Consider the following 14,967-nt stretch of genomic DNA (forward strand, 5'->3'; position numbering starts at 1 on the left):
CCATCACCTTGTCTCCTCTGTTGCAGTGTTTAGTAGAAATCTTCTCAGAGTTACAGAAGCAGGTGGGGGTATTCTTATGGTCGTCACTGGGTTTGCTGAAGCCACATTTGCAGACATAGTGGCTCATCAGAGTGCCTGTCAGAGTCTGACACTGAAGTTGTCATTAGATAATGCTTATCTCCTTCAGGGGAAAAACTGCCAAGGTTATGATAACTTACAGTTCAATTTCAGGTGGAACGAGAATCCATATTTATTATTTTTACAACAGTCTTTCTGAAATAAACGTCACTTTTTAATGAGGTATTTATGTGTGTGCAGTCACATATGACATATAACAGACAGTCAACACAGGATTACATAAAGTGCAATGTGCAAGAATTGCAAAAAACAAAACAAAACAAAGACAGTGCAACACCAGACAGAACAGAACAATGCAGGCACAAGACAGTGTGGACACAACAGAGCAAACATGTGCACACACAACAGTATGTGTGTGTGTGTGCTTGTGTACTCTAATGAAATCTGTGCATGGATCTTATTATTTCGACTCTTTCTTATTCTTCAGTGAGGATATTGTGGCAACATTGGTGATTCAACTCAGACTGGGAACAGAAAAAGTGTCAAACGGACTCTTTTGCTTACTTTTCTTCAGAACTTTATGAAGATGCAAGAAAAGGTCAGGAGAGAGTTAACTTAGTTTGGCACAAAAAACCCCCCTAAAAAGTATAAAGCTGGTCATAAGATCCATGAGATGAACAGGAAGAGATGAAGGTATTGGATCAGGAAATTTGGTATGCCAAATATACAGCAACTATTTTGTTACTCAGTGACCAGTGGGATCTCAAAATGCCAGTGATGTTGTATGTCTGCAATCTAAGCTGAAGCATCTTCATCAATCCGGTATGTGCAAAATGGAGTTATGGAGCTGTTATTAATCATATCTGTTACCTAGCTAACTCTGATTTATAACTTATTTCAAACAGCTAACCAGATATAGTGTTTAGTGAAATATGCTCTTTTATTTTGGTAGCTTAAGTCATTTTGTTTGTGTTCAAGCGCTTAACTATAAATATAGACTGTATATAAATGATGGAAGTAGCCATCATTAGCCACTGTTTTCTGGATTTCCAATTTTAAAACTTCAACTTTTTTTTTTTGGCCGCTGCCATGTTGCTATTTTTAAGGGTCACGAGTAACATGTCACCCTGACTTCCTCAATGAAGACCCCTGTCATACAAGCCTACAGAGCGGCCGGAGAATAATGTGCATTCCCCAACTGGTTGGTGAGTGGTTGCTGATGGTTGCTTGCTGTTTTCCGGATGAAACCAGTCACAAAGGGGATGTTGCACCAAAAACCTTGCAGTTACTTTGGTCATTAGCAGATTGCCACTTTCACATGTAGCTTGCATGGACTGATCTGTGGATGGTCCCTGAGTTGAAGTGAAACTTGTAAAAGTACAACAGAAGCCAGAAATATAAAAAGTTTGTCTTCAAAGTAAAAGTTGTCTTACAGCTGCAACCAACATATTGGGGGCAGCTTTTTGGAAGGTGAATTGTTTCTGTTTCCAGTTAGTGTTATGTGTTTCACAGAGCAGTTGCCATTTGTTTTCAGCCCAGTCACCATCTTTAACGCAAATCGTAGGCCACCATAGTCTTCTAATGACCGCAGGAAGAAGGTTTGCACTGCAGCACTATATCTCAGTTTCATCCAGAAACTGCTAGTAAGAATTCACATTTATCCTTAGTGACTAGCGGTTGCCAGAAAGTCTGAGGCCTAAGGCTAGCATGCATGTTTAGCAAGCTGCATCCATAAACTGCATGGTGCATCGCCACAAATATCTACTATTTAGTGACGAGTAATGCACTAATAAAATACCTGAATTTTACTCACCTAAACTGCAACAAAGACTTCAATAATTCAGTTAAAAAGTTTCAAAGTCACTAGCATCACAAAGACAATCGAGACCTCTCATCCAGTGTAGGATGTATTTTTAATGCCGTTGTTGAAGCTGAAGACGTTTTCACATCTGAACATGGGAGTCAATGGGGATCGACTTAGCTTTATGTGTTGCATTTTGTTTCTATTTGAAAATGTTAGTATGATTCTCAACTATTCTCAAATATTTACGTAAAAGGACAAAAAAAAAACCCTGAAAGAAGTCAGATAAAATTATATAATAACCTACACTTCCTGTAAAAACTTGATTGTGAGGTCTTTGGTTGTTGTATGAATGCAACATAACTGCCTCACATCTTAAACACCTTGAACTGCTTTTTCTGTTTTTTGTTTTTTTGAAACTCGAGTAATGTGGGTTGAAAGAACTCCCTTCTTCTTCTGCCTTAAAAGGAAAGGGGAGTCGACCATGGAGAGAGTGGGGATTGTCTCTTGCTCGCTGATTTCTAAGGATTATGGGAATAGGATTATGAAGTTGAGGGTGCCCGAATGGGACTTTCCACTACTGCCAAGGATCAGGAGACAGCTAACTGGCTGGCTGCCTGATTGTAGCTGATTAATAAAAGCTCCTGCTTGCAGAGTGGCCCCCAAAGAGCAAATGAAGGGTTCTGTATACTGGTGTAACATGTCCTTTTGCATGCAGTGTGTTTCTTCTATTAAGGGAGAAATTCTTGTTTAAGATTGACAGACAGTTTCAAAAGTCCCACCCGGCCCAGATGGCTACCTTGAAAATGTTTCTGAGAGCCAGATTAACTCCACCATCCTCACCCCCAGCCTCTGGCAGCTCACCCTTTCCCCCCTTTTCTTTTTGAGATTTAAAGAAAATAAGTCTGGGGCCTCCCCTTGGGGCAGCCCAAGCTCGGGTCCATTTGCCAGCTATTATAGATCATAAATCTCTGCGGTGAATGGAACCGCTGCCATCAGTGGTGCAGGGATTTGATTGTGTTTTGGGGAGAGCTGACCTGAGGGCAGGCCTGTAGCAAAAGAGAGGAATGAATGCGAGAGAAAGACAGCCTGGGGAATGGCTCATTAAACAAATGTTTCTCCCCACTTTTTGTTCCCCTTCTTATCCTGTGAGGAGCTGCTGAATGTGTTGAGCACTGAAGGGACGTTTGATAGAGGGTTTGGCCTGGCTATAATGAAGGGTTCTCACCTCGTTGTAAAGGGGAGGTTTGGGGAGAAAAGGTCACTAATCTCCATCTTTGTCTCAGCGCTGACCTGCCTGTGCCCTTTGCCTGAGTGACATGGATGCTCTGTTATAACTTTGTTGGTGTATGTGTGTGTTTGACATGAATTTTGACTTCTCCATGCCTCCTGGCAGATTAGCTCACGTGTGTGTGTCTGTAAAAGTGACATTTGTGCTCTTGTGGTGTAAAAGCTTTCTTCCTGGTCATGTCTTGTCTTGCGTGTCCAGTTTGTGTCTTTGTTTGTGTGTTTAATTGTGTTTCCATACATGCTTTTCTCCAGTGTGAATGCTTTCACAAGCACAGACGGGAGGTAAAGTGTTTATTTGAACACATGTTAGACAGCCTGCTGAGGGCCATTCAGCTGTCTGCTACAATCCCCTCTGCTTCTGGAAATGCCCTGGGGGCAGTACAGCTCTCTCTCTCATTTCACCCATCTTTTAAACTATCAACCAGTCTGTCCCGCTCCATATTGCCTTCTGTCAGACAAAATCAAACCCCATCCATACTAATGCAGATAACTCTGAAAGCACATCTTTTTCTTACACCCACTCGTGGATGTCAAGGCTTAAATTTGAGTTTTTCCCAATTCTTTCTAAAATGCAGGTAATAGTATTTAAGGAGAAAATGTTGCAGTTTTTTGTTTTGCATGGATTAATGCCATTCTGTCAATGATGCACTTAGGATCTGCAAAAGTGTTTGTTGGCATGTAATGTATAATTTAATTAGCAATGTGCTTTTTGCTGCTATACCTTGTCCCCCTCCATAAGCTTGTTGCCACTGCTGCCAAAGTTCACATGACATTAGATACTCTAAACCCCATGTCAAAAACCACCTGTAGATATCCAAGCATACATCCAAGTCTACACATGCTCGTGACTAGAGATCAATATTGGTAAACCAGCTTTTACCATCAACGCAATTATAATATGTAACTCTGAATTCAGTGTTCAGTACTGTACGAATGTCACACTACCAGAAATTTAGTAGTCGGTACGAACACCGGAAGAACTGCAAGATTCTCGATACCCAGTTGAATGCCAAAACAAAACGATCATCCTGCGGACACAAACTCCTTTATTAAAAAGTCATTTTAAAACACAGACATGGTGGAAAAGTTTACAATTTTTAAATTATATTTTGTTAACAAGACACAGAGTGAAAGGTTAAGATGGTTCCTGAGTAATCTACAAATGTTACATTTGCATTACATTAGCATAAGAGTTTAACGTTTGCTATTGTAAACATTTTGATCTATGAAACAAAAGTTGAGCTTACAAGGCCAAGAAAGATCACATTTTGTTGCTGTGAGTTGAAACTTACTCAAACTGAATTCTTTGAATAGGTCTTGGGTGCTTCGCTACATTGGAAATACTTCCGCCCAACATCAATTGCATCTTGCCTTTGGTGAATCAATTATGATCCCTTATTAAACCCCCGCTGAACACAGTACTTGTCATGTCGGACCCCAACACACGCACACAGACCAGCGGTATAGTGACAGCAAACACAATCAGTCACTCGTCCCAAACACCTGTTCAGCCCCGCCTCCGCGCTGCCCCGGGAGCTCACCGTGCCACCCCTCCTCTGCAGCGGGCCAGAGACCACGTCCACGCCACAGTACTGTTATTGCAGACTCCGCCTTTTTTACCAATAATTTGGAGCAGAACCAATGTTGAAATCGCACTAGTCTTCTTCTTCTTCTGGATGCAAGGATAGACTAGACCACTTGTAGCTGTACGCTGCCTCCTTCAGTTCCAGAAGACTGGAACATACCTTTACCCATAGGTATGTACTGTCTCGATACATACCTATGGGTTGGGACAACTAATGGTACCACACATATCAGTTCAGGTGACATCCCTACAGCAGTGAAAGTTGAAAGCTGTAAAAAGTCTTGCATGTGATTCGCAGAACGAACTAATAAGCTAAGGGGTGTTCTATTTAGGCCAGTTTCTGCTCCGTCTGCAGGCTGCTTTGCAACCCACCTCCACCCCAGCATCATGTGTCAGTGTCATCTCTGTTTTGATTGTTGCGATTTATGTTTTGTACTGAAGGGGTGATCCCAGAGCCATACATTTAAATTGGTCCTGATTGAGCTGTTTTAATTCATATAGTAAAATCTTTACAAAAACTAAACAAAACCTAAGCATGGTACATGTAAATCAGCGGTCTCCAACCTTTTTTGCGCCACGGACCGGTTTATGCCGGACAATATTTTCACAGACCGGCCTTTAAGGTGCCGCGGATAAATACAACAAAATAAAACTAGTACCGGTACCGAAAAAAAGAAGATTTATTCATAACACACGTGAAAAGACCCATAAAAACGATAACAAAATAACGCTGAAAACCGATAAAAACCCTGAAATCCATACATTTCACACCTGAGCCTCTACTCTCGCGGCCCGGTACCAAACGACTCACGGACCGGTACCGGTCCGAGGCCCGGGGGTTGGGGACCGCTGATGTAAATCACAGAATCCAATCACAGAACTCTATTGAACCCATAGGAATAACAGTAGTAACACTCACCTATGGTTAGTTTGTTGTCTCATTCACACTCGGTTTATCAAAGTTATTGCAACAGTTGGCTTCCATGGAGTAAGCTTCATCCAACAAGTAGCACCGCAGAACTTGGAGCTAATAAAATGTAGAGCCTGAATGTAATGTCTCCCCATTCAGCATCTGTCAAAGAAAACTGCTGATGATATTATGACTGCATCTTGTCACCCACAGACCAAAGTAGCTCTTTGTCTGCAACAGCTTTAAACCAGGAAGGAATGTGGTTTTAAACTTTAAGGCTTTGTGATTTAACAGTGCAATGAAGTGTGCATCTAAGGGTGTGTTAATGGATATTCAGGGACACACAGTTGGTGTGCAGCCCTCTTTTGTGGCGCTCGGTGATAGATCTCAGCTGTCTGTGCAGTGAGCTGCTGTGATGTGTTGGAAATTAGCAGAGATGTCGATGGGACAGATACTCAGCATGCTGCTGGGTGATCAAGGGTATTGATACTGTGTTACCCAGAAACATTCAGTTTAGATTAAGCTGCTCCAAGGTGCTTTATAGTTACATGAAAGTGAGTTTTCTTATTAAGATTATTTGCTTATTAAGATTATTTGCTTAAGGCAGAGTGCCTATGTTTTTTCTATTCGGTCTTACTTAGTGAAGCAGAATAAAGAGGATGCCAGTATTTACAGCAGTGAGTGGCTGCACAGAAAAGAGAGGTTGTACAATTTCACACCTTCAGCAGAAACTAATATTACAGTGTAGAGGTTTGCTTAGACCCACTGAACACAGGTTGCACAGTATAACAGCTCTACAGACACTATTAAAATGTAGAGAGTCCATAAAAAATACAAAAAAACTGTGCATTAAATATAGACGGAGACACTTTAAAAAAGCTACTTTAATACCACCTTAAGCTTTGGAGAAATGAAACACCGATTATCATTTTAGTCTTCCAGCCATGAATAAACTGACTGAAATGATGTTTCTGACATTTTTCAGATATCTAGCCTGATCTAATGTTTCACTTGTATGTCTCAATCGTATCATAATGATACCATTAAGCGGATTTTTGCACCATTGCAATTGTAGAAAGGATAAATTTGCAATAAGCATCCCACTCAGGCAGGATTTCCTCCTCAGCCTTAAGTAGACGAGGATCTCTTAATAAACAGTGTCACCTGGGAACTGTACTTATTGCCATTAATGATAACTAAATGTGAAACCACTCCTGTAGTTTTGATCAGGGTTTACAGATGAATTAACTGTGAAGCTGTTTCCGTCTCAGTGTGTAGTTGTATGTTTATATGCTATCTCCGTGCAGCACAGTAAGATGTCTACAGATTTAAAGTAATACCTTTGCGTCTGACACCTATCCATATACTCCATCTGTGTGTGCACACACACATGTACCCACTGAAGACATCTTCACGTGGATCAACGTTGCCTGGTTACTGGCCAGTTGGCAAGGGAACGGTGACAGCCCATGCTAATTTGTGATGGCCTGAGATGACTCTGTTCGTGCCTACGTGTCTGTGTGCGTGTGTGTGTGTGTGTAAGATCAATGAAGGTTTCTAATCTGTCAAGTGAGACAGGTGACCCAGCAAGGCTTTGATTTGCACAGACACAACAGCAGACTCTTTAAAATCAATTTATGTTATAGCGACAAAATGAGCAACTTACCTGACTTAACTCAAAAAATATATTTTGATACTGAAGTGGTCCTAAAAGAAGTAGCAGTGCATAATTCTGATCTTTTTTAAAAGATTTTTTTAAATTAAAAGAATAAAATGAAGCAGTGTATTCTCACATATTCTTATTTGCATGCTTTTTGATACAGAAATATGTACTGTGTCAGAATTGTCTGTTTCATGGTGAAGTAGACAGAGTAAAAGAAGGCGAGCGGAGAGAGTATATTAGACTATGCGCAAGAAAAAGCAATTACCTGTGGACGGCTACGTGCACTTCCCATCACATAGAACAGGAAAGCAGTGGAGAGAGGAGAAATGAAGACAAAAGGGAGCGGAAGCTGTATCAGGAAAAAAGGAAAGGAAAAAGGAAAGAGCGGAGATACTGTGGCCGAAAGAGTCTGCAAGTCAGCTGTCTCTGTGAGAGCTGATAAGCCTAATCTGAGTGAATGCAGTTTTGGAAGTAATGCCATGCATTTGAAATTTCAATTTTTTTTTTTTGGGGGGGGGTGATATTGAGACTTTGAGTTTGAATTACTAGGAGGAAGAATGTCCAGGTGCAACCAGCTGCTCCGCCGAGTGAACTTTAGCTTCGGTGCAGAAAGTTTTTCTATTTGGACTCTTTCTCGTCTTCTAAAAACATGAGAGTTGGTTCAATTTAATGCTCAAACTTAAACATCAAGTGACTTCACTTTTACCATACACAGCTCTGCATTGTTCTTGTATTATTTGTCTGAGTATTTCTTTTAGAAAATGACCAAAATTTATGTATACACACGCACTCTGAGCACTTGTGAAACACCTGTGTAACCCTGTTCTATTCAATATGAGTGTTACAACCCTAGCTGAGACTACTGTGATTTATACCTGTGTGGGTGTCTCCTGCCTTAAGTGCCACCCTTCTGTGCAGCTGCCTCCAATCAGCAATTAGGCCAGGAGTGCTTAAGGCCAGAGCTTCAGTGCCAGAGAGCCGTTTTGTTTTGTTTTTTTTTCCCCCCAGCTTGTGAGTGATGTTTGTGTCTGGACTTCTTACTCCTGCTCTGTGAAGAGAGGTTGTTTTTGACCATTTAACCTTTTTGATTCTTTTGTTTTTTGTGCAGCTTCTAGGCATTGTTGTATTTTTACTTCTTTTGATAGTGTTAGCTCCTTGTCCTTCTTTTCTAGTTTAATTATTAATAACAACTTTTATTTTATTGATATTTTTGCCTCCTGGTCTCTTTGTCTTCAACCTGAACACTTTGAACAAGCAATGGCTTACGATAAGGTAACATCCAGTAGTAGAAGCCATACAAATATGTATGTAAATCCATGGAAAGTTATACATGAACAGGTACAGGTGCATGAACACACAAGCCTGTACATATACAGGTAACTGCACATATCCATAGATACATATACATGTGCCGAAGGTAAAAAGAGAAACAAATTTTCATTCAATTTCTACTTGATCTGATACATACTGTGCATGTTCTGTACATGGATTTAAATTGTACATTATTCAAAAGTGCAGTGCAAAGCTTTTTCTTGATGGTGCCATAGTTTCAGTCCTTAGTTTGAAATACACTTTTGTTTTGAATTAGTTGACAAAAGTTGAGTTTTATCCTACAGAACTATCCCGTATGGCAAAACACTTTTGTAGATTAGCAGGTAATGGAGTAGATAAGCATTATCAATACATTATCATTATATAAAATATTACTTTTGTTCTTTCCCCACTTCTCCTGGTTTTTCAGGTGAACATCACAATGAGCGAGGACCTTAATGTTACACCATTCTGCCCACAGACAATCAAAAATCATACATTTGGCCAGTATGCCCTTCAGGGTCATACCCTTGTGCACCTCTGGCCCGCTCTGCAATTGTTAGGTTGTTGCATTTATGTTGTGACTATTTTTGTGTCTGTAATTTCACCAGAGAGCAGACATAAACAGAAATAACCGTTGTCATCACTAGTAAATGTTTTGTTTACCTCGTCAGCAAACATGATAGAGACGCAATATTAGCAATAGTTTGGATTATAATGTAGTATATATCACATATTTATGTTTAAGTGACTTTCTTTATTTCTCACACTGTTCTTCTACGCATCTTCTTCTGCGTCCTTAAGTGGTTTGTAAAATGCCAGCCTTAATAAAATTGACATTTGAATAATTATTGTTCTTAATATTATTATTCTGATTATTATATGTATTTCACATCCTGAGCTACTTGCATGCACTTCTCAGTGATTACTCTTTTGTCTCTCTTGTTGCTCCTTTGTCCCTTACACTCCAAAGCAAAGTGGCTTCATCCTGCTCTCTGTCCTACAACAATCATCTTTTTGCGCTACAAGCTCGGGGAAATAACAAGTTCAAGTGTGCGTTCTGTGCAACACTTGCCCCTCAGTGTTTCACCCGAGTTTCCCAGGGGAAAACACAGCTCATATTCAAGCATGAGTAACGAGGTAAAGAAAGTGGAGTGGGTGAGAAATTGTTGGTCCTGCTATTTAATGAAAGTGGGTTGTAATAGAGAGCTGTGCTGGGACAAGAAAGGTCCTCCCTCAGCTTGTTGAACTTGCTGATGTATGCTCTGTCACAATGTTGCTTAATTGACTTGTTTTGTGCCCAGCTGAAGGTTATTGCATCAAAAGAAGTAATTTTATCTGGCACCTGGAATCTGTAGTACTTTCTGTCCATTTGTAGGCTACAGTCTGGACATTCTTTTAAGTATTATAATTTTAAACTTCATCCTCATGTTATTTTATCACGACTTAGCAAGAGAAATGTTACCATTATCTCAAAAGATCAAAGACTCAACTGGATAGCCAGCTTAACCCCCATCAGTGGTCAGCATATTTATAACTTTTAATCCTTTTAATCCTTTCCTGAGTTTCTTTGCTTTATTTCTAGCTTTTCCCTTGTTTTCTCTTCCTCCCTCTCTTCTCCCTTACTCATCTGTGGCCTTGGCCTTTGAGTCTTAAGTTTTTATGGCTGCATTAACAGGCACTGCTTGGCATTTGGGGGGCTATTAGAAGTCTTGTTGAGTCATTAGTCATGCGTTTGAAGTGTGATGTGGGCAGAGCACTGGCTTGGCCAGCGGGGGCCGTGACATGCATGGTGAGCTGGTCTCTATGCGAGCCAGACGGCTGACCTTTTCCAGCAGAATCCTCCACGACAAGAGAGGTGAAGTCTGAGTAATTAATGGTGTGAAACTGTGGTTGCTCATCACATCCCTTCCTTTCACGACTCGCCCCGCTCTGCTGTCGTCTTGTCACTCAGCCTTCAAGTGACACCGGCGGATGATCCACCTGGGAGGAGCAGAGAGGTAATGGATCTTCCTTTCTGTGTTTATCCCAGGTGGAGATCTCTCCCCAGCTGAATGCTTTCAAAGTTCATTTTGAACACGGATGATAATGAAACTGAAAAGAGGATCCGTGTGACAGCAAGACTAAAGCGAGTCATCCAGCTTCAGTGTGAGACAAGTTGACTTGAGCTGATTGTTTTTCCTTCATTTCAGTAAAAAGTTCTGCCCTTTGAGGTTTAAAAAAAATAACACATGCACTGCAGAGCATAATTAAAGTAACGATTAGATGCTGCTGAATTCTTCTGCTCTGAACGGTGTTGGTTTTGTCTGGGTAACTGAATTTGTTCTCTGTCAGAAAACAATGATACGACAAATGGGCTACTGACTGGTAGCCTGTCTGCATCAGTGCCTGCCTGAGCTGGAAGCTGTCAAACTGGCCCCAGGCTGTGGGAAAGATTAGAACCGCTGATGTCAGACTGACCGACGTGAATTTGGCACTTTTTACTTCGAAAGAGAGCTGACTGCTGTGCTGTCTTACATGTATATATGCTTTACAATGTGCGTGTTTGCAAGGCTTTGAACCTTTTGGTAAATGAATTTTCAAAATAATGAGAGTTATTATTGATGTTCATGCATTTGAGCATACTTGCACCAAGACAAAACTTCTGAGAATGATGATCACGTTTGAAAAATACTTAATTGTTAAGTTGTTATCCAATTATTTCCTTGTAGTGTTAAATTTAAAACCAACAGATAAAATTAGGGATGCACGATTATGGCCAAAATGATTATCATGCTTAGTTTGTTCAGTATTGTTTGTGGTTATTTATCACAATTATTCTTCAATTGTGTTGGCAAAAAATGTTTTCATTGCATTGTCATGTAAACACTCCTTTCACATTTTCATATCTGTACAAATCTTTGCATCCGGATAACATCAACACCACACTACTTTTACATTAAGCTACATACCTGTTAATTAAAACAGGGTGTTTATTCACCTTGCCTGTTGAAGTGTTTGTACATGCATGATGCATATGACTAAAATGCACACCGTGTTCAGTGGCCTCCTATCTTTGGTTGGTGATTTCAGTAAGTTTTGTCAGCTGTACGGGCTCACTTTTATGGACATCAGAGTTAATATTGGATGATTTAAGTAAGTGACCAATTCATAGTTTTTCTTGATATTCATGCATTCATTATACTTATACAGTTTGTGGTTTGTTTTCAGCTGGCTGAATAAGCTCATTGTAGACACAACTCTACAGCACTTTTTGCACATGATTAGTTCTCGGTTAGCAACACTTGGGCTAAATCAAGCGCTGTTGTTTGGAAATACTTTTGATTTCCAAACAACAGAGGGTGATCCATTTGGAGGATAATCTCTTCATCTTCTCTTATGCCAGACATTTCAGTTTTGTTGTATATTTGTCTTTTAATGTAATTTTGCTCATCCACACTCGTCCGGAAAAACTCAAGCTGTGTGATGCAGTGAGCAGCTGTGACTGGCACATGCAGGAACAGGTTATGGATCTGATTTAGGGAGTGCTTCATTAGCTTTTGCTTTGAGTTTAGCATGCATTTTCAGTGTCTCTCGGTCACGTTCATTTAATTGTGGGAAGCCAAAATCGTGAACATTAAAATTCAATGAACTGTGCAGCCCTAGATAAAGTATATTAACAAAGGTGTTGATAGTAGCTTGTCTATTAGAACACTGAAATGAAAAAACCCAAAGGGCAAAGAAAAAATCAGGGCATAATAAAGTAATCACCATAGATCATTAGGATTCTGCATACTACACATGTGTCATGGCAATTTTGTATATGTGGTTTTGTGTTGCTAAAGGGAAAATATGGAAAAATGCTTTTTCGAATGCATCACTTCGCATGGAAATGGCCAGAATTGGTGCAAAGACACACACATCACCAACATGAAGATTTTCATCCATGATTGCTCATAGCCCCATAATCTTGACTGGGGTCTTTTGGGTGATGTCAGCTGTCGGTCTGAGTGTTTGACTTTTCACCTCTCCATCGCTGCTCCGCCTCTACCATTAAGGGTTGCCTCCCGCCGACAAGCTGTTGGCTCCACTCAACCTGAACTAGTCTCCTAAATGAGGCTGGGTCCTGCTAGCGGGGCTTATGACAAGCTCTAAAACCACAGAGCGTCTCCCAGCTTACAGTGGCAATAACTCTGATAATGTACTCTTTCAGCTGGGCTAGATAATGCAAAAAAAAAAAAAAAGCAAAGGAAATAAAAGAATGGGAGTGTGTGAGAAAGATGAAAGAGAAGGCAGAAGAAGGAAAAAAATCACACAGGGAAACCCCTCCTGTTGTCAAGGTCACATCCTGAAAAGCCTGATTAACATGAGAAGGTGAGTGTGTTTGAGTGGTTTCAGTTGTAGGGTCTGAGTAATGGCCAGTGAATGAGGTGCCGCTGGTTTTGCCTGTCCTCCCTGGTGCTTCAGTGTAATTAGCAAGGAGACTAACAAGCTTTAACGAGGCGGGCTTTTTATTAGAACTGCTAATTGCTCCATGCCAGGGGAATATTCAGGAAGCACAGGGAAGTGGAATTATAATACTTGTGTGTTGAGTGTGTGTGTGTGTGTGTGTGTGTGTGTGTGTGTGTGTGTGTGTGTGTGTGTGTGTGTGTGTGTGTGTGTGTGTGTGTGTGTGTAAATGTGCAGTATCTGCTCAGAAAGGCAATAACACTCAAAGACTGTATTTAGACAGGAATCTACATGTAAAACTGTTCACATGCTTATTTACATTCCCGTTTTCCTTTTTGAATTCACATGTGTATTCCATGTTTATAGGTGAGACAAATTAAAGGAAAAATTAGCATCTTCAGTTACCTTTGCGTATTTGTGCTTCTGTTTGGGTGTGCTTAGGTTTGATGTAACGCTCTAATCAAACTGAGATTTTCTTCCAATCATTTCAAGTTTCAAATGGTTGCATTTCCTTCTCTTTGCCCTGACTGAACTTTGTTAACTCAAATTATAAGGTTCTTTTTAGCTGACTCTCATTCAGGAATTTCTTTTTCGTATAAACTTGTTTATCTGCATGCCAGGCCTCAGTAATCATTCTTATCAGATTCACAAGTTAATGAAGAATATTCATTGGTTACTATGATTGATTTGAATAGGACACAGCAAGGATCTCCTGGTTGTAAATCAGCTGGCCAGCTGTGACCTTTCTGTGTGGAGTTTACATGTTGTCACTGCGTCTCCCACAGTCCAAAGACATGCAAGTTAGTTTTATTAGTGATATGAAGTTAGTGTCAGTGTGAACTTGGATGTGAATGGTTGTCTGACTCTCTGTGCTGGCCCTGCAATAGACTGGCATCCTGTCCAAGATTTACCCTGCCTTTTACTCATGACAGCTGGGATAAGCTCCAGCTACATCAGGGCCACGAAATGGACGAGTTGTTAAGGAACTGGATGTTTTGAACAAGCTCTGATTTCCTGAGAAAAGTTGCTTGATTTTTTTATTTTTCATATGCTAATTACTGATTCTGATTCCCTCTAGACTCCATGCACACACATCTTTTAATTAATTACAGTGTTGTCCTCATACTCAGTGATCAAACATGTCATGTAGTCTTACTGAGACAGATTTTGAATCTTTAACAGGGTGTCTCGGAGTTTCTAACACCAGCAGGTTGAAGTTCAGATGCTGTTTTTACAAAAGTCATTAGGAAAGAGAATCTGCCAGCTCGTTAAATTGCCTTTTGTAATGTCAGCCACAGTCAATTAGCTGCTCTGCCTTCATGCTCCATCCTTCATGATGTATTACATATAAAAATACTGTAACACTATATATATATATATATCTGGGAGAACCTCAACATCTCCAAGTGTTTTACAGCAAAGCAACTTGTTCTCTGAAAGAATTTAACAGGACACGGTAGAATAGCCTCATTGCTGTGAGTTGTAATGAGATGTTTGATTTACTGTAGAAAATACAAGATGCCAGTGGCTGGATAACCAAAAATCTTGTTTTGTCTGTGGGTCAGCAACTCGAGCAGGCAGAAGCTGCTTTTTTTTGTACTGCACAATCCTTAAAATAGCAACAACTGAACACTGTCTGACTGTGTGGTATGACTGTAGGTAATTATATTGCTGAACAGGCTGCTTGCTGATGGATTATGCCACACCATGTATTTAACTGGAAGGAAGTAATAAATGATACACTGTATGTAGATGTAATATATATTTTTCCTTAATACCCCAAATAACAATATTTAGGTAAAAAATAATTGAGCTGAGCATACATCTGCAGAGCCAAAGTTGTATGTTGACTGTATTTACATGCATTCTGCTCTCTAATTCTTCTTAATATCAAATAACAC

General features: G+C 40.2%; 1 protein-coding gene across 3 annotated transcripts in view; it reads left to right on the forward strand.

The window, feature by feature from the left end:
- The window catches only part of rhbdl3 (rhomboid, veinlet-like 3 (Drosophila)), a 73,706-nt gene that overhangs the window by 19,189 nt on the left and 39,550 nt on the right, over positions 1 to 14,967 (forward strand). Inside the window, exon 1 of one of the 3 annotated variants that reach the window (XM_040024635.1) lies at positions 5,508 to 8,599. The exons of the other annotated variants lie outside the window; for them this stretch is intronic. Coding sequence (XP_039880569.1) covers positions 8,585 to 8,599 — 15 coding nt within the window. The 5' untranslated portion in view covers positions 5,508 to 8,584. Of the gene's footprint in view, positions 1 to 5,507; positions 8,600 to 14,967 lie in introns of those variants that run through there. 3 annotated transcript variants of the gene reach the window in all.

Source organism: Simochromis diagramma, unplaced genomic scaffold (assembly GCF_900408965.1).
Source record: "Simochromis diagramma unplaced genomic scaffold, fSimDia1.1 OVJJ01000302.1, whole genome shotgun sequence".
Lineage (NCBI taxonomy): Eukaryota > Metazoa > Chordata > Actinopteri > Cichliformes > Cichlidae > Simochromis > Simochromis diagramma.